Source organism: Sebastes umbrosus, chromosome 13 (assembly GCF_015220745.1).
Source record: "Sebastes umbrosus isolate fSebUmb1 chromosome 13, fSebUmb1.pri, whole genome shotgun sequence".
Lineage (NCBI taxonomy): Eukaryota > Metazoa > Chordata > Actinopteri > Perciformes > Sebastidae > Sebastes > Sebastes umbrosus.
Window position 1 is genome coordinate 22761732 of NC_051281.1, and position 19580 is coordinate 22781311.

Below are 19580 nucleotides of genomic sequence, written 5' to 3' on the forward strand. Positions count from 1 at the left end.
ACTGTGCACTGACACTGGATTTGAACAGCGTGCAGCTGATAAGAATGCAGGATGCTGCTGAATGGCACAGCTTCACGCCTAAGCTGGTATATGCAGCACTTTAGTTCTCACTTCCTCACACAGGGTCATTCTTCCACATTGCTTAGCAGAATACATTTATAAGTGGAAAGAAACTGTGACAAAAGAAGTTTTTATTAATGTGAATTACTTTGAGGAAGTGGTTGTTTAGTTGTTATCAGACAGTTATGTGTTTGAATTAGGGCTGTCAATCTATTAAAATATTTAAACACAATTAATTGCATTATTGTTCATAGTTCGCGATGAATTGCAAATTAATCACAATTTTTTTATCTGTTCAAAATGTACTTTAAAGGGAGATTTGTCAAGTGTTTCATACTCTTGTCAACATGGGAGTGGGCAAACATGCTTGCTTTATGCAAATGTATGAATATATTTATTACTGGAAATCCATTAACAACACAAAACAATGACAAATATTGTCCAGAAACCCTCACAGCTACTGCATTTAGCATACAAAATATGCTCAAATCATAACATGGCAAACTGCAGCCCAACAGGCAACAACAGCTGTCAGTGTGTCAGTGTGCTGACTTGACTATGACTTGCCAAAACTGCATGCGATTATCATAAAGTGGGCATGTCTGTAAAGGGGAGACTCGTGGGTACCAATAGAACCCATTTTCATTCACACAATTTGAGGTCAGAGGTCAAGGGACTCCTTTGAAAATGGCCATGACAGTTTTTCCTCACCAACATTTAGCATAAGTTTGGAGCGTTATTTAACCTCATTCGGAACAAGCTAGTATGGCATGGTTGGTACCAATGGATTCATTACATTTTTTGTAGTTTCATATGATACTTGTATCTTCATGTATCCTCTAGCTTTAAAACTGAGCCCGCTATAACCCCCAAAACATCGATTGCGTTAAAGAAATTAGTTGCGTTAAAACGAATGTATCGCGTTAACTTTGACAGCCCTAGTTTGAAAGCATTAAATGTGTAAGTGTATAGCTTATACCTAGTTCATTGAAGCCACTATAACCGAGCTCCTGTCGGCTGAGGCCCAGCTCCTCCAGGTCCACGCATTTGAAGCCATGAGGACACTGGTAGCCCTCCCCATCAGGAGAACAATGGGTGTCTGGGATGGCCAAGCTGTTCCATGTCACATTACTAACCAAATAAGGGAAGAAAAACAGTTATAAGTAATATGTATGCACTGTGTTCCCTACAACAAAACTGCATTGTGAATTACGTTTTGAGGTAAGCGTATTTTGTTGCAGATTAAGTTTGATTTTGATGCATCACAAATACATTTCTAATGTCCACAGGACGTCCACCCAATAGACCGCTGTTCGCGTCCCGTTCAAGTCAACGTTCACTTGTTTTAATTTACGTCCATAGCTTAAATAACGTAACAAACATAATCATTTTAAGCCAAACCATGATGTTTTTTTACTAAACCGTAACCAAGGTTTGTTGCCTAAACCTTACAAAATAGTTTTGCTTTATTTTATTTAAATTTACAAAATTAATCATATGTTTAAAACGGTTTAAAACGGTTTAAAACTGCAACTGTAATCCGGGAGAAAATATGTTTCACTCAAAACGTAATTGAGATTGCAGTTTAGTTGTATGGGAACGTAATTTTGTAGGAGACAGGGCTGGTAAGCAACATAGAATGTGGAATTAATATCTTAAAAAGAGAAAAATATATACTGTAATGTGTGAATAAACATATTATTGTAACAGCAAAATGAAGACAGAACTCTTTCTTAAAAGGTACAAGTGAATTTCAAAGTATAAATTGTGAGCTCAGATCATTTTAAGGTTTGACATCACATTTAATGACATCACGGATGTGAAGGTCAATTATTTATGCCCATTTACACATAAGAAATAAGCATAAAAAACACACATTCACAGATGAATATTGCCTGTGTGCACACACATACAGAGTACAGGCACACACTCCCCCTTTCCTTTTCTGTCCCCCTGTCTTTTAGCCACAGGTGCTATTTCCAGGAGCTGCTTGATTTCTCTAATGAAAATTAATGCCTTCAAATTGGCTGCCCAGACATTCATCCAAATTGTTTATTAAGGGATACGGGATCAGAAGGGATAATTTATTGCACTATCACAAAGGGCAATCAGAGGCATAGTGATGAATCCGATAAAGCTTATTATGCTGGGCCCAATAACACCACTGTATCTTATCAAATAAATCATGTTTCTTGATGACAAAGAGGAGGTAAATGAAGCCTCAAATGAGAGACCAAATGTCCAGTAATAATGGGATATTAATAATTCGGTGAGTCAAATGAAAAACAAACCACATTTGCGATAAGACATTTTTTATGATTGGTTTTATGAATCTATTATTTGATCAGACCAAAATTAATTTGTAATGCTTGCATAATTGAAAAATGTGAGGTCCTGTCAACAACCTCTGGCCATTCCAGCTAACACTGAATCAGTGGGTTAAGCATATCTCCATCCAATTTGAAAACAAAATAACGTTGTACAATGTAACAATGTAAACGTGTTTTTTAAGTCATATTTTTCATAGACATGCTTACACCCTCTAAAATGGTATTATTACATTAATTGGTTCAAAATATCTATCACACAAACCACAATCATGTAGCTTTTAATAAATCCATGTCCAGTTCAGTAGATCTAATTCATACTGAACAAAACTATGCATGTTATTCATTCCATGAGTTCAATTGCAGAAATCCTGACCATCCAGAAGACGAGACCCTACTTTGTTCACAAATCCAGTACCCTTTTTGTAATATCCATATCAGAAAATGTCTCCCCTGCGATTTTTCCCCCAATTCCTATTAAATCCCTTGTGTGTGAAAAGCTAGGGAGCTCTGACTTTGTGCCAAGGGCATATGGCAGATAGAGATTAGACACATCAGTCCTTGTGTGACATATTTCTAAAATACCCCATTAGAAGCATATATATACGTGAGGGATTTAGGGAAAGGAGCACAGCAGCAAACAAATTAGATGCACAGCTGCCAGGCCACTTTTGGAGTGATGTTACAGAGGGACATCAGAGATATAAATGTGAGCAATGTCGTGTGCTATCTCTCCTGCTACTAATGGTCAATGTACGTGGTGTCCCTAGGGTGTTTAGGGCACACGATCAGTAAGGAGAGATAGATGGGTAGAGGTTGAGCAGGAATGAGCTTAATACATAAGGCTGGACAATGTAGGAATTTTTAATTATTATAATTAGTGCTGGCTCTCCCTGCAGCCTGGGGCTTAAACCATGATGGTTGCTTCCCCCCATCTTTTATTCTCTGTATCACATCATCATCCTCAACTGAATGTTTAAATCGAATCCTTCACATATGGGTTTAAATACATACTGATTTTGTACAGCAATGTGCCCACACTGTCACACCTTCCCAATCCCACATCTCCCCCAGTGCTAGTACCCAAGGGTTTCTATGGAATCATTAAGATACTGGTCATTTCACTTTAATTAGAATTTTTAAAAGATAATTAAAGAGAAGGGCAGTTAAATTAAAGTGCATTGAATGTTTCAATTGATTTTTTTTTTTTTCAATTTTGCCTATTTCACTTTATTTCTTTTTAAAAGACAATTAAAGAATAGGGCAGTTAAATTAAAGTCCATTGAATATTCCAATTGAATAATTAATTTTTTTTGCCCAATAAACGCTATGTTTTCTTTTAAAGAACATGACTTCATGTCCCCACCCGCCCACAGGTTGTTGTGTTTCCTGCTGCAAGAACATGCTGACCACCCATGTTTAAAGTAAACAAGGTATTCTAGCAGTGAGCTCCTGCCTATGCACCCTCTAAATTACTATAATTACTAACATTGGACAAGGAAAGAAGGTTGTGCAGAGGTGCTTGTCCACATAAAACAAAGTCAATTTAAGGTGTAAGGCTGCTGCTTAGACGATCACACCAAATTGATCAGAAAAGATGAGACGCTGTCAGGATGTGTCAGACTCAGCTCGGCAGGTGACAGCTACTGACTGATCGGGCTGACCCATCATTGGTTTGCTTTGCGGTAATTCATTAAAGCGGGATGTCACAATGTGGGTTGAAAACAGGATGCTGTTTTTCAGTTTTTATTCACCAAACTGCACACACTATTTAACATCATTGCCTCTGTGTAACTCAGCTTTCACACTAAATGTACAGTACTACCGTGGCACTGTGCAAAGGAGGGATATTGTTTTCAAAGGAGGACACAGTCGCAATCTCGTTACCAGCTGGTCTACAAAAAGCACAGTATTATGCGTCAAGCACCAGACTGACGTAGGTCTTGACGTTAGATATTCACCATCAAGTCTTGTCTTATTCACATAACACGATTACATTAAAGAGGACCAAGTTGCCAAAGCTCCATCTCTGTTAGAACCTTTGATAACGTCCCATCTCTGGGACCATGCCAGTATAATTGCTATAAACAGCCCACCAGTACAGATATTCTTCATGATATGGATTTGGTTATACAAGTTGTTTCAGAATGGAATGGATTTTAACTGTCATATCACAGAAATTACAAATCACAGCATGTTAAATGTGGGGCTGCAATAACTGCAATATTGCAATACTGCAATATTGACAAGCCAGCCGCAGGGGATGGCAAGCAACCGCCACAACCGCCATGTTCATATTTTTTCTTTTTTGAATCCTTCCCAATGGGAGCGCTGCATTTTTACACTTTGCTACAAACTGCAGTGACGTGACGAATGCTGAGCGTTTATTCTGCGTTGAATGCTGCCCCTATGGTGTTTTTTCTGGTCATCGAGAGGTGAAAAATGTTCGAACTTTGGGTAAAACTCCACAATAACCAACCATCATATCCTACATGTAGGCTACAACATCAACAATGAACGAGACATTAAAACTCATTCTCTCTCGCTATGTGCTTCAGCTTTCCCTTCATCCGGAGCAAGTACTCTACTTTGTGCCAACAGTTTGATATTCCGTATCATAGCAACCAGACGTAACAAAACCGCAGCTGAAAAAAACGCTACACCTCATTGCCCTTGTTTGTTCTGCATTTAGCAATAAACAAATATTTAATTTGTTTTAATCAGTCATCTTTGTCATTTAAAAAGCAACAATATACGTAATAATAGCCTAACAATTAAGCACAACACAAAAGACAAGTTGCAATAATACCGCATATTGCGCTGTTGAGCCAGTCCTTATAACCGCAGGGGAAAGTCCTGCAGCACGACAGCCCTAGTTTAATGGGACATATCATGAAAAACTCACTTTTTCAGTGCTTGTGCACATACATTTGGGTATCTGGAGTACCTACCAACCCACAAACTGTGAAATAAGACAAGACATGAGATATGAGATAAGATAAGACGTGAGTATCTCCGCCCACAGCTTGAGAACTACCTTTGCAAAGGTGCACCATATTTTTCTCACAAGCATTTCAGAGCAGACTGGGCTTTTTCGAACATTAAAGCATATAAACATGTTCTAGCAGAAACCCAAAATACAAGTATGAACCTGAAAATGAGCATGATATGTCCCCTTTAAATAATGCAGCTATTAATTTAGACAATACTACTGATGGGCCAATAAAAGCCGATGGCTTCACACTTTCTATTCAAGCTGAAACAAACGGTTATGTGATAAGAAAAAGGTAAGCAAAAAAATTAAGAGAGAAGAGCCCTTTAGCATACATAATACACTGCAATATAAATTGTATATGGAATCTGGCAACTGGGTGTAGTGCAATAAATACAAACCGAGTTTGTCTTTTTAAAGTTTCAGATCGTTCAGTCTAGATTGTGCAGACCCCTGCAGTGTTTCACATAGGCAGATTGTAAAACAAGCTACCACCCCTGCAAACCAATTTCCAGAACTCACAAGTGACATAAACTTTGCGAGCACAAAGCCTGCAGGAAGACGCATCAACGCTGATGAGTGAGCCGACAGTATATTTGGGGTTTTGCAGTAGCTGTAGGCTATTTATGTTATGATCCAATATACTTGCAGGCAAATTATTTTAGATTGGCTTTTATAGCCTGTAACGCACAGATTAAATGTCTGGCAGACGTACAGTATGCCTCAGTGTACCAATGGTGATTTGCTTGGTGCACTTAGTGTTGGCTCTATAGTCCATAAATTGTAATAAGAAAGACGCTCGATGTACAGTATGTATCTCCTAGCTTCTTAAAACTACTTCATTAACTATTATTGCTTCAGTAAACATAAAATGCATCACCTCTATTAAAGCTGGGAAAGACAAGGTGTTCATTAAAAAGCTAACGGATGAGAGTTTAGTACAATGGCTTAGTTGAAACAAGTAATAAGAACAACAAAAATGCATCCATCGTTCTTACCCTTCCTCCGTGTCATTAGTAACACAGTGATGATTGAACGTTCCAAACATCTGAACGCCCAGAATTCCATAGAGCAGGAGAAAAAACAGCAGGAAGATGGTGACACTCCAGATCTGTTCCCCGGATCGCCTGCAAAGCAGAAGAGCGAAGAGAGGCGTATATTTCACATGTGCAACTATCCATTTAATTGTGGAGACCGTAGTGAAGAGAAGTGCTCATGACAGTTTCCTACTTCAGTATGTTTGTGATGCGGGAGCGAGGAAGCTCGAAGCGGAAGTAGATCCTGAAGGCCCGGATCATAATGAGCGCTCGGGGGATCCTCAGCATTCCCCAGGGAGACATCTGATCCACAAGCTCTGCTATTTCAAACACCTAAAACAGAGAGAAATGGATTGTTAAGAAGTAATAAAAAAACAGCTACAGCTACTACAATGAATTGCCTTATGTCAAGCTGCACAAGCACTTGCAGGGGGGAAGAAAATGGCAATATAATTGCAGAAAAACCTGTAATTGTAAATGTTGCAATATACCTGCAGCACCAGGGATACCCAGATGAAAAATACCATGAATCCATCAAACATACACCAGCGATCCTTCACATAGGAGTTATCCCCCTGTGCAGAGAGAAACAGAGAAAGAGGAGGCGTCAATACGAGGCCAAAAACGAGAAAATAATTGGAAGAGAAGAACAGGAGCAAGAAATATGAACACGAATAAATACTGTATGTATGATCATTATCCAGGGCCGTAGTTTTCCAGAAAGCTGATGTATTCAAACAATTACAAGACATCCTGTGATGTTTTAGGGCTTTAATAATGCTCGTCTTTATGGTTCTGAAAATTGCCCATATCAAGTGCCAACCATTCTGAAAATCTGACGGAAAAAGCTTTTATTGTGATAGAAAGCCTTTGTGTGGAAAAAGTAATGGCATAGCAAGATCCAAAGAAAACAACAAATTAATGTGCCCATTTTGACAGACTGGCCACAATATTCAAACAGCCTTATTTTCAACATGATAAGACAAAAGAGAAAAGATTAAGCCCCTGAAGTGTGAACAAACTGAAATGTCATGGGGCCAGCAAAAATGGGCACACTTAATTACCACTTACAGAGAGAGAGAGAGAGAGTCTGTAAGAAGCTCTTAGGGGGTCAGTCTTCCACAGGAAGAAAGGCTGCAAATAGGAGGGTGTGTTCCGAAAAACACTCTACAGATAAGACCATGTTTGATTACACACTGACAAGAACAAAAGCATGCAATTACTTTACCACGCTGTGTGGAATCGTTTGTTTTGTGCAGGCTCTTTCATCAACTAGCTACAAAAATATGTCTTCCGATGTTGAATATATCAACACTCTCTCACTTTCAGTGTGTAAATGTGTAAAAAAAAAAAAAGTGTAAATCAGCTTTTATTGTCACATTGTGTTGTACATATACACACAATGTACACAGCACAGCACACAGTGAAATTTAATCTCCGCATTTAACCCATCCTAGTATTAAGAGTAGGGCTGTCAATCGATTAAAATACTTAATCGCGATTAATCGCATGATTGTCCATGATTAATCGCGAATAATTGCAAATTAATCACACATTTTTTATCTGTTCAAAATGTACCTTAGTATGATGGTCGAAAGATCGATTGCGTAAGAAAGAAATTAGTGGCGTTAAGACAAATTTGCGTTATAATCGCATTAACTTTGACAGCCCTAATTAAGAGTAGTGGGCAGCTACTATAAAGCACCCGGGGAGCAGTTTGGGGGTCAGGTGCCTTGCTCAAGGGCACCTCAGCAGTGCCCACGAGGTGAAGTGGCACTTTTGCAGCTACCAGTCCACAGTCCGTACTTGGTCCGTGCGGGGACTTGAACCGGCGACCCTCCGGTGCCCAATCCAAGTCCCTATGGACTAAGCTACTGTCACCCCCTAAAATACATATTACTAAGAATTTCGAAATTCTACCTGACATTCACAGAAACATTTTACGAACAAAGATGGGTTTTATCTGCCTTTAAGAACTGAAAGAAACATTAAGTGAAAGACGAAGTTCCAGTTTTTGTGCTGTTTCGCTGCACTGGTGATTCTGTGTCCTCCGGTGCCTCTCTGCTTGTTATCCTTGATTTGCCAATTAAGCTGTCCACACTTTTTTATGGCTGTAATTATGGGCCTTTCATCTGCCAGCTGTCTGTTCCTGAATTCTTCTAAAGAACATTATCTGTCTACCTCAGATTTGAATTGTGTTGATTCATCTGAATTTACAGCTCAATACAACTACAGTAGTAAGGTTGAATTTAAAGTATGACTCAAATCTGACGCAACACAGAAAGCTCATGTACTTGTTCAGCGGCTGTTACCTTTGTCCTCTTACATTTGCAAAAATTGGCTAAACGGTTATGTCTAAACTGAAAATGTGTTTTACAGGGTTCCCATGTTGTTTGACTGGACCAATAACAGGAAGTTTGCCACCACTGTCTTCTGGCGATATCATCTGGCGACTGTATATAAAGATGGACGATATGATAGCTCCCCAAAAGTGAAACGAAAACATCTCGATCGCCCCCTGGTGGCTGGCTGCAGTATAGGTCATAAATCCTGCCCCCTCCATGTTAGCAGATGGGACATGGGCCAAACTACAAAGTCAAGATACACGTCAACTAAATTTTTCCTAAAGATTGTTTCTGTCATTTTAGCTAGTCCTTATCACGCTGATGTATGTTCAAGTGTTCCTTTTTCTGATAAGGTTGGTTTTAATTAGTTATTTGATGCTATAAAAAGGAGGTGAGATGTTATGGTTGACAGCTGTGATTGACAGCTTTTCTGAGTGAAGTTTTCACGCAGCCGGAGGCTCAGGAAATGTACGAGAGAGGAGATGCAACTTTAACATTCCTTAACCGTTTCAAGTCTGTGTAATAGAACATGTGGTAATGTGATCATAAGTGTATTTATAGAGTTATTATGGTTAGTTGTTGTGTCTTTCTAGCCAAACAGCTACCGTGGTGCTAACGCAGCAGCTAGGTGGCTCACGCTAGCAAGCTGGGGCCGTGCTTGGCTCGTATTTTGGCTCGGACGGGTGTGTGGGCGGGGCATTGATACCGCGGCTCAGCCCACCGATCACTACTGCTCAGACTCCAGCTCCAAATGATGTCAAAATCTCAAGATGCCCCCCACCCCCGGGATATTTTGGCGGGAGGAAGTGGAGATACGTCTTCCATCTTTTATACAGTCTCTGGGCGATATGCACATTAACTATGATGGCGTTATATGAATTAGTTTAGTGTGAAAGCCATGCCACTGCTGCATCACATTTTGGCATGAAAAGTTAAGCTAATCAGTTCAGTGCTCCATAACCTTTCCATAAAGTTTCCTCCAAGTTCGTTCCTTTCTTTCAATATCTTACTAACACACAAATACAAGAACAGAATGGAAATCAATGGCCACATACACAAAATAAAACATTTGATTTTCCCATCATGTATAAAATGAAAAACTATTTGCTGAAATTCATCCCATTACTTAAAAGGATTTAATGTGTCACAGTGTAGTTTCAAAGTCACAGTGAAACAGCATTTTCCCCCTTTAGTTTGATGTATTTTCTGTTTTTCCTTCATTGGCATTTTATAGTTCAATCTTTCAGTATTGTGCAATGGAAATCTTTTAATCGTGTTAATGTGCTTCCTGTGACTGTGTGACTTTGTAAGGAGCTACCTTGATGATTCCTCTGATGTGCATCTTGGCGATCATCTCGGCAGTGTAGAGGAACATGAGCAGCGTGTCCAGCGTGAAGGTCACATACTGCAACGGCGGGTAGTGCTCGAATGTCTTGGGGGTGTTCATGCACACGGAGATGACACTGATGATGGAACAGGCCCGCAGCAGGGTGTGCACCCACTACAGGAAGAGGACAAAAGAAGAAATAATGACAAACGGTACTATAATATTTTGTTATATTCTTCGCTGTCCAGCTATTTGGACAACCTTGCCATATTTCTAAAACAAAATTTCATGTGGAAATACATCAAGTGTGACTTAAAAATAATCAAAATTTCTAGCATGAATGGAACATTGTGGCTAGCTGACCCCGACACACATGCGAGTACACTCACTGCTTTGTTGATCCAAAAGATGTCAGCGCTGTCTGCGAGGGTCTCATCCGGCCCAAAGTCGGTCATGGGCTGGGCCTCGACCCGTGAGCTCTGTTTCCTCTTTAGCATGCTGGGGCTCGCTGTGCTATACAGGGAGTGGATCTGACAGAGAGAAGGAGGCGAACCAAACAGTGAACAAAGATAAATAAGGAACAGGAGAACACTCTGGCTGCATCCAAGTCTGGGCAGTGGCAGTACCATTTCTTGTTAACTCCAATCATGTGGATTATAATCAAAATAAATATTTTAATGCAGCTCAGATGTATGGAGGACGGAACCTGTCAAAATAAAAAAAAATAAAAAAATGAAAATATAAATAAATAAATGAATAAATAAAAAATAAATGCAAAAATAAATTAATTAATTAAAAATAATAAATAAATAATACATTAATAAATAAAAGGGAAAATTAAACAGAAGAGTAAATAAATAAGGGACTTAATACAAAGATAAATAAATAAAGAAGCAAATTAAAACAGAAATGTCAATTTATGTCACATTTTATCAATTAATGGCTACATTTATTTGAATATTAATTACTACATTTAATGACATTTATTTATTTATTGAATCATTTATTTATTTTTGATTTTGGCAGGTTCCATCCTCCATACAGACGCACTTGGCTTGCCATATATGGCCACATTAACTGACTTTAAAAATACCAGTGCAGTGCACTTCTTAAAAAAATGACTAACTGGACAAAGTTAACCATAGGTTAACCAATATTTAAATATAGCATTAATGTATTAAATAAGCTGTGTATCAATAATGGCTTCTGGTGGTAATCAGTATACTGTGATTCACTGTATATTCAGCAAAATAAACTACCCTGACTTGAATTGCCAGAACAGAGGTGTGTACTTTGAAATTAAAAATGTGTTGCATTGTTGAATGGCCACCGTGATACACAACGTAGCACACATGGAACACAGGACGAGTGTATATTCACATTGGAACAGCTCCAGTGACTTACCATCGGGAAAGATCATACACGATCTTCATCGTATTGAACACCGAGGCGCCAGTAGATTTAAGCTGTGCCACCTTCTGTACGGTGTGAGGAGGTGTGAGTTGGTTTTACTGTACCTGTGCATGACCATGTTTGTGTATGTTTGTGTGCAGAAAAAGAAAAGTGTACAGGCCGTTTCAACATAAGAACACAAGAAGAAATGACACTCTGAATGGAGACAAAGCGCACATACCAAAGGGAAAAGTAAAGCTGAAATTGCTCCAGCACTGCACATAACATGCGATCAGGCATACCCTGTAAATAACACACAACAGTTAGTCAACATCATGGCTCATATGGTATACAGTACACTACCCACATCTACAATACGCTCATAGAAGACAGGAATGCCCACCACGTCTGACATCAAGGCATATATGCGACACACTCTGTGAGTGAGTGAGTGACTGGGGTGTTGTGGCGGAAGAAGATGGGGTGGAGGAGGACCAGGGGACTCACTGTGAGGCTCCTCATTGGTGCGTTCATCCCCAGGTCACAGAAGGGTGGAGAGACCAACCAGAGAGAGAGACTAGAGATGCAAAAAGGAGAATGTCCTAAAGGCCTGGAGGTCCTGTGGCAGCAGTCAGTGAATGGTAGCAGTCATAAGAGCAGTAGAGAGGTGTGAGAGATCATATTCACAAGTGCTGCAAGGTGCAGCTTCAGCACATATCTATGTAATTAATCCGGTCCACCCAATTTACATAAAAACATATTTTCTCTGTGTAGCCATGCTGATAGTTTTGGTCATATTTGTCCATATTTTGAGATATCTATATCTCATATCTCTGGCGCCATCCCAATACAATGTCTGTGGGGCTCTCTCAGCACATTTAAAAAAATCTCTTTCTGGAAACAACAATACCCCTTTTACTCTGGAGAATACACAGAATACACTGCCAAAAATATTTTATGTGAACTATTTCTTTGGCAAAGTAGTTTCAATGAAAACTGTAAAAATGTTAAAGGTGAAAAATATGGGATTGGGAGCATTTCTAATGCCTCTCAACCAGTGTCCGAAATTCAATTTTTGACTCACCGGCCAAGGGGGCTGGTAGATGACAAAATCCAACGGCCAATCATATTTTTTAAGCGGCCAAAATAATAAATTGCCTTTTTGTGTCACATATACATTTGTTTTAGTCCATTTCATTAAGTTAATAATGTGTTATGTTGAATACAAAACTAAGAGAACTTAAATTAACAATTAATTTGCATGTTTGTTTTGATTTTGATGTTAACAAGGCAGCATAAATGACACCAAAATGCAGTACAGACTCTCAGTGTCAGTGTAAGTGTTTTTTTTTATGATATCACTGTTTTGGTACAAACGTTACACACCAGTGTGGCGGATAGCCTTATGAGATTTACTTGCCATACGGAAAACCTACCCACATTTGGCGCTTGGCGGGTGTTAGTTTCAGACCCAGCTCTCAATGGCTCTCACCATGGCGATGGTGAGCTGGCAGCTTGCAGCTAACGATGATAACAGCATTAACAGTGAAAACAATGGCGAAAGTGCTGGCAGAGATAGCAGTGTTTCCCTAGGGGAGAAACGGGGGTTGAGGGCTACGCTTCCGCAATGCTTCCGATGGTCAGGACGGCGTTATCAGCTGTAACCGCCGTATGAGAGCAATGCAGAGCAGGCGCCGTGAGCTAGCCAGTGAGGCACTCTCACATGCATGAACATGCACTAAAAGCAAGTGCGGCCAGCCTGACTATGTCATTAAAGCACAGAGAGACTCCGATTATAACACACACAGAAGGAGAGAGACTTCATTCTCTGCTCAGGGAGACATTACTCCTCTATATCTTTACATAACAAATAGTTGTTTGCTGCTATGTTAATGCTTTGGATGAATTTAGCACCTTTAAGTTTCTTACACAGAGTAACAGAGACACAAGCTCAAGTCCAATGTCAGAGAAAGATATCTCAGCACAGTAGATACAGCTAAAACTATCTGTATGGCTCTATATAAATGTGAGAAATTGCATGTTTTGTAATTTGGGTGAAGCAGTCCTTCAAGAAAAACAGCACTAAAATAATTCAGTTATGCCGGATAGTGAAGGTACATCACATTAAAAACAATAAATTCAATTTGTAGATGTCATGGACATGAACACAAAAAAAAAAATCAGAAAAAGAACAGGCATCAATATCCTAATGCCCAGATGAAATATGTCACTGTCTCTGCATCATGAACGCAAAGGTTTGTGACTTTCATGTGTTCCCATCAATGAAATGTACTAATATCTCTAAACGGAATAAATAAAAATGATTACATTTACAGTATGTATGAATTGAGCAAGACAAGGTCTAGTAGTCTGGTAGTAGAGTTTTTTATAGTATAGTTGATAGATGAGTAAATGGTCTGAAAAGCCATCTACAGTCTCAATCAAACTTCAACATGTAAACATGCAATGAATAAATAACTTGAATACATTTTGAACCTGTCCTGAACTGACTGAAATTAAACAAAGAAGTCTTTTTTTTTTAAAGTGACAAAACCTGAATGTACACCTTTTAAAAAGTTAAATCTAAGCAGGAGAACACTTAGTTAGGATGGGAAGAACAATGTAACTGTATCACCCTTGTTTCCTTTTATGTTCCTACCAAGAAAAGAAACTGTCCATATAAAACCCCATGTAGTTAGAAGCAATTTCCCAGTGTAATTGCTACACTTAACATATGCAGATGGAGACATGAAGAAGAGTGAAAACTAAATTACAGGGTCTAAGTGCTATTATGTGGGAGTATAGGTGGCAAAGACTGCAATTACTTTCCCATTTGGAGAGAGGACGTGTTGCTCATGGGCAGGATGCGATCACTGGGCAGATTAATTGTAACTGTGAGTATTTGTTGGAGTCTGCAAACTTTCTTCGCTGGAGTTTTAATCTTGAATAGAGTGCGCACTGGCACTATCATCTAAGAAAAAGTTTGGTTGATGTGGGCAGCACATTTGTAAACCTCTTTGTTAGTTTCCCTAGCTGTTCTCATTGACCTTGTTTCCAGCAGCAGCAGGCATTTCTTTTCTGACAAGATGCCCTGATACTGTAAACCCACTGTATGCTACCTCCCAGCGCCAAACAGAAGAGAAGACAGACAAAGTAAGCAACTAGCTGGTGAACATAGTGGAGCAGTTAGTAGCTTAAGAGCCAGAGCGGTAGATATTTCCTTCAGGGATTGTAGGCGACCGAGACAGAGCTAAAAGGATAGTGAATATTGTGTTAGTGGCCAGAAACACAACTCCAAATGAATGCTATGCATACTTGCCAACCCTCCCTTTTTTCCCAGGAGTTTTTCATTGTCCTCTCCCGGTTTCCTCCCAGGGTCACAATTCTCCCGAATTATGGCAATTTTTTCACACCTTTTTTTTCCTTTTCCTTATCTCAACTGGTCTCTGACACTGCACAGCGTGTATATTGAAATCCTCCCTATTTTTTAGGTCTCAAGGTTGGCAAGTCTGATGTTATGAGCGACTTGATGAGTAAATGGGAAACTGTTTGTGACTTTATATGCATGTCAAAGGCAAAGCTGTGTTTAGAGCAAACTTTGCTGGGTGCTGGGCAGGCTGCATACAGTGGGTTTTATCAGAGCTTTTCTGCTGAAAGCACCTGCCTGCTGCTTCTGAAAATGACATAGATTGCAGCATAGATACATTGTTAATATCAGAATATGAATTAGAGCAGCTTCAAGGTTGAGGCATGAGGTCAAACACTCAGCCCTGAAACAAAAATACCAGATCCTTGCCACAATTGACACCGTCTGCGGCATAATGCATTACAAATGTTCATTAGCATTACATACTTAATATGTTTGTGTCATTTGCATGTTAAAATGTTATCAAACAACATTCTGTTTGCAGCGAGGGATGCACCGATCCGACTATTTCAGTCCCGATACCGATTGCCGATCCAATACCAATGTTTAATTAATAAGCTGTATGCCTCACTGTGTGGAAGTGACTGGAATCATTCTTTTATGTGTAAGGCAACAATAGGATTGACTGAAACATTCCTTTTAAACTTTGTAAAACTAAATGTAACAAATAAATACATAGATACAATATATATTTAATTGAATAGATCGGCCCCATCCTCACCAATACCCAACCCAGCTATTTGAGTTAGTATCAGCCCGGTATCCGATCCAGTATCGGTATCGGTGCATCCCAATTTGCAGCATTTTAGTGGTCAGTACAAATTTCATAAAGAAGTTATTGTGCGGATAACTTATTTTTTCTTGAAGAAAAATCCATATCAATCTTGGGAATCTTGTTAAAAGCTACACTTGGTCACATTAGATCTGGAGGTGGTGGCAGAGAGGAGGATGAGGAAGAAGCTGGATGCTATCCTGGATAACCCCACCCACCCCCTCCATGATGAGTCAAGATGAGGAGCACCTTCAGCCACAGACTCATCCCCCCTCGGCACAACACAAAGCGCCTGGGTCAGTCCTTCATGCTGGTAGCCATCAGGCTCCACAACCAAGGCTGACCCCCATATGAGAAGTATGAGGACTAAGGCTGACCCCCATATGAGAACTATGAGGACTTTAAGAACTTTAAACATGCATTATATCTGCAACCATCTTGGACTCTAACCACTGGCGCACTTTACACTTACTTTACACTATACATCCTATATACCACTTTATAGACTGCACATATGTACATATTACATGTATTTATTGTACATACTAAATTTATTTATTGACGGACTGTACACACTATGTTCACCCATTCACTCTGTATCTTTTATATCTCTATTATTGTTTTTATCATTTTTGTATACCTTTACCTCTCCTGTGTTTCACTCTGTTTGCTGATGTTGCTGCTTTGGCACCTGAATTTCCCTCGGGGGATTAATAAAGGTTCATCTTATCTTATCTTATGGCTGACCCACTATGGCCTGGCAGGCTTCAATGGGTGACTGTGAAATCCTTAAAAAACTCTTTTGGGGAAACTTGCTCAACCTCCTCATCATCAACAAACAACAAGCTGCTGTGTGGCATTATATATACGTCCTGTTAAATGGCTGTTACACAACTGGATGTCAATCATGATGAAATGCATATCCATACTGAGATGGAGAGCTGAGTGAATGACGGAGCCAAGGTTACTATGGAAACGGATGAGAGCTAAGGTGCTACATTGGGGTAGGAAAAACAACAACAAGCTAAACACAGGACGTATACAGAATATAGTAGGTCCTAAACGAAGCTAATAGGATATGTGACAACATGGCCACGTGGTAGTGTAGCAAATACACGACAATATTGTATATCAAGGCCTACTCCGGAGGATGAGGAGGTCTCCACTTCCTGGACAAGCTAGCGCAGCAGCAGCATCAGTAGCATCCTTAAAAAGCACCACAGCTGGATGTCCGGTTACATAACGTTACAGTGCAGCAGCAGCGGGGTTAAGAAGACATACTGAAACACTTACGAGAGGAGGTTGTCCCTTATCTGCCGTGTCTCGTCCTGTCCATGACATCAGCTGTTTTCCGGGTGTGTATGTTTGGGACCGTGTGGGAGAGAGTACGGGAGCGCGCGCAGGTTTCCAATCACATCAACACACAGCACCGGGCGCATGCAGCGGAGGCGCGCGCAGCCGTCTCCATGGTAACAAGTCGAAGGTCCTCAAGTTGCTGCATCACAGTTTCCCCATATATACTTTTAATTTGCCTCGATTCTCCTCACTTGTTTTGGTCCTATAATGACAAATTGTGGCAGACTAACACCTCCATAATAAAAAAAAAAAACAGTAGGCCTATTCTTAAAAAAACAATTTCATTATTTTTCTCTCTTCTAATTACTGCTATTTTTAAATAGATAATTCATACAACACCTTCTCACAAAAAAGTGCAATAAACAAGTGCAATACCTCAATCATATATCTTATACTGTATATACTGTATGTTCTTAATATGCCTTGTACAAAGTATTTCTTATATATGTACATTCATACTTCCTGATATGTATATGTTCTTAATATGACTTGTACAAAGTATTTCCTTTTATAATTGTAATATAACTTATTATTTTTAATGGAGCTTCCCAGCAAAAAGCTTTTCACACGATTGTACTTGTATAACCGGCGTGACAATAAACATCTTGAATCTTGAATCTTGAATCTTGAATCCTTCAATGACATAAGTGACAAGTTTCCTATTAATATGTTGTTGAAGTTTTTCTATCTCCCTCCTCATGTTGCTCTTCCTGAGTTTTTTTTTTCTTCATTTTTTCCCCATTAAAGGGGACCTATTGTGCTTACTTTCAGGTGCATATGTATTTTGGTGCTCCAAATGGCATCTGCAGGATTACACAGACAGGAGGAAAACAACCAATCAGAGCCGAGCTGGAGCCTGCCGTCTCTGAGCCGGTTGTCAATCACTCGCAAACTCCGATCAAATGGTCAAACTATAGCGCTGATGAATATAAATCAATATTCTGTTACTGTAATGCCTATTTCTCGCCTCAAATATTTTCAGAAACATGTAGTGTACTGTTTAGCTGTAAAATGAGAACGTTTGTGACCCGGCAGCAATGTTGAGATAAGTTAAGGACGTACCAAGCACTGCCCACCAGCTGGAGCAAACTTTCTCATTTTACAGCTAAACAGTACACTACAAGATGTTTCTGAAAACATTTGAGGAGAAATAGGCATTACAGCAACAGAATATTAATTCATATTCATCAGCACTCCCTTGTTTGACCGTTTGATCGGATTTCATGAGTGATTGACAGCTGCCTCTGCTGAATGAACAGCCAATACGAACGCTCTCTGAAATGGCCTGTGATTTGCCAAAGTCTCCCATCATGGGCTAAAGCCTGAAAACAGAGCCATGATGAGGTGCAGAAGTCAAGTTATCTCTCTTGAACACTTGAAATACAATATGTTGAAAGGTTATAATGGAATTTTTGCCCAATGATGCCAAAATATTAGGACCTATTATGCTTATTTACAGTTGCATCCTTGTATTTTGGGTTTGAACTAGAACATGTTTACATGCTGTAATGTTCAAAAAACACTTTAATTTTTCATACCGGCTGTGCTGCAGCACCTTTTTTCACCCTCTGTCTGAAACACTCTAGCCCAGTCTGCTCTGATTGGTCAACTGAACCAAACTCTTCGGTCTCCACTCCAGCTCCACTCTAACTAGCTTTGATTGAGGCCATGCCAAACTAGCCGCTAGGCAGGTATTATGCGAATGTGTTACTTGGTGACATCACCATGTTACGGAAGAAAGGCGGGACTTCAAGTGAGGCATTTCATGCAGTTCAGGCAGTGTTTCTGTGGCAAATTTGTGATATTGGGCTATAGGCATACATAAAATTGACTTGACTTGACTTCTAATCATTTCTAAAGTTTGCCAAGTAAAACATAGCATGAACTTTTTTATGCATACCTCTGATTGAAGTCCTCATACATTATTGAGTACAATGCTGTCAGATCAGCTCAGAGCAGTGTAGAGTTCCTGTGGGATGAAAGGTGCAAGCTGAAAGATTCACTTCAGCCTGCTGTGTGTAGCTGACATAGCTGTTCATAGGGTATTCCTTCCTTTGGCCTGGGCTTGTATCAAACAGTTTAAATGGTGCCAGAGTACAAAATGTGCAGACCATTGTCTGGAGGAAGCATTGGATTAACATCATTGGTTGCTTAAAAAAACTCATATCAAACCAATAATGTGGTAGTCCTATGAGGTGATTCTGAAGTGAGGTCATGTGAAGGTCACCAGCTGCAACAGTGTGTGGTTAGTATTGTTTTTCACTATGCGAGTCTGTGTGTGTCATCATGGCAAAATGTGTTCACGGAGACACTTACTGTAACGGGAACTATCAAAGAGGCAGTTTTGAGTGCTTTGCCAGGTGTTTATATGTCTGTCTGTCTGTGGACAGATTGTGTGCAAGATGCAGACACGAAACTTTACAGGTGTGTAGTTGAGATCAACATGAACGCCACTGGCCGTTTATATTGCATAGCAGCTGGTGTGCTCCCATTGCAAGATGGTCTCTAGTTTTGTTTTGTTTTTGTTTTTCTCTCATTTAAATAG

General features: G+C 39.7%; 1 protein-coding gene across 18 annotated transcripts in view; it reads right to left on the reverse strand.

The window, feature by feature from the left end:
• The window catches only part of nalcn (sodium leak channel, non-selective), a 100848-nt gene extending 83584 nt beyond the window's left edge, over positions 1-17264 (reverse strand). For 2 of the 18 annotated variants that reach the window (XM_037789655.1, XM_037789639.1), the window contains exons 1-7: positions 16973-17264; positions 10478-10618; positions 10080-10262; positions 6908-6991; positions 6610-6749; positions 6378-6506; positions 1040-1191 (exon numbers count right to left, since the gene is read on the reverse strand). In XM_037789655.1, coding sequence (XP_037645583.1) covers positions 1040-1191; positions 6378-6506; positions 6610-6749; positions 6908-6991; positions 10080-10262; positions 10478-10618; positions 16973-17020 — 877 coding nt within the window. In that variant the 5' untranslated portion in view covers positions 17021-17264. The other 16 variants (XM_037789648.1, XM_037789642.1, XM_037789640.1 and 13 more) reach the window with 16 other exon arrangements.
• Positions 17265-19580: the final 2316 nt, after the last annotated feature.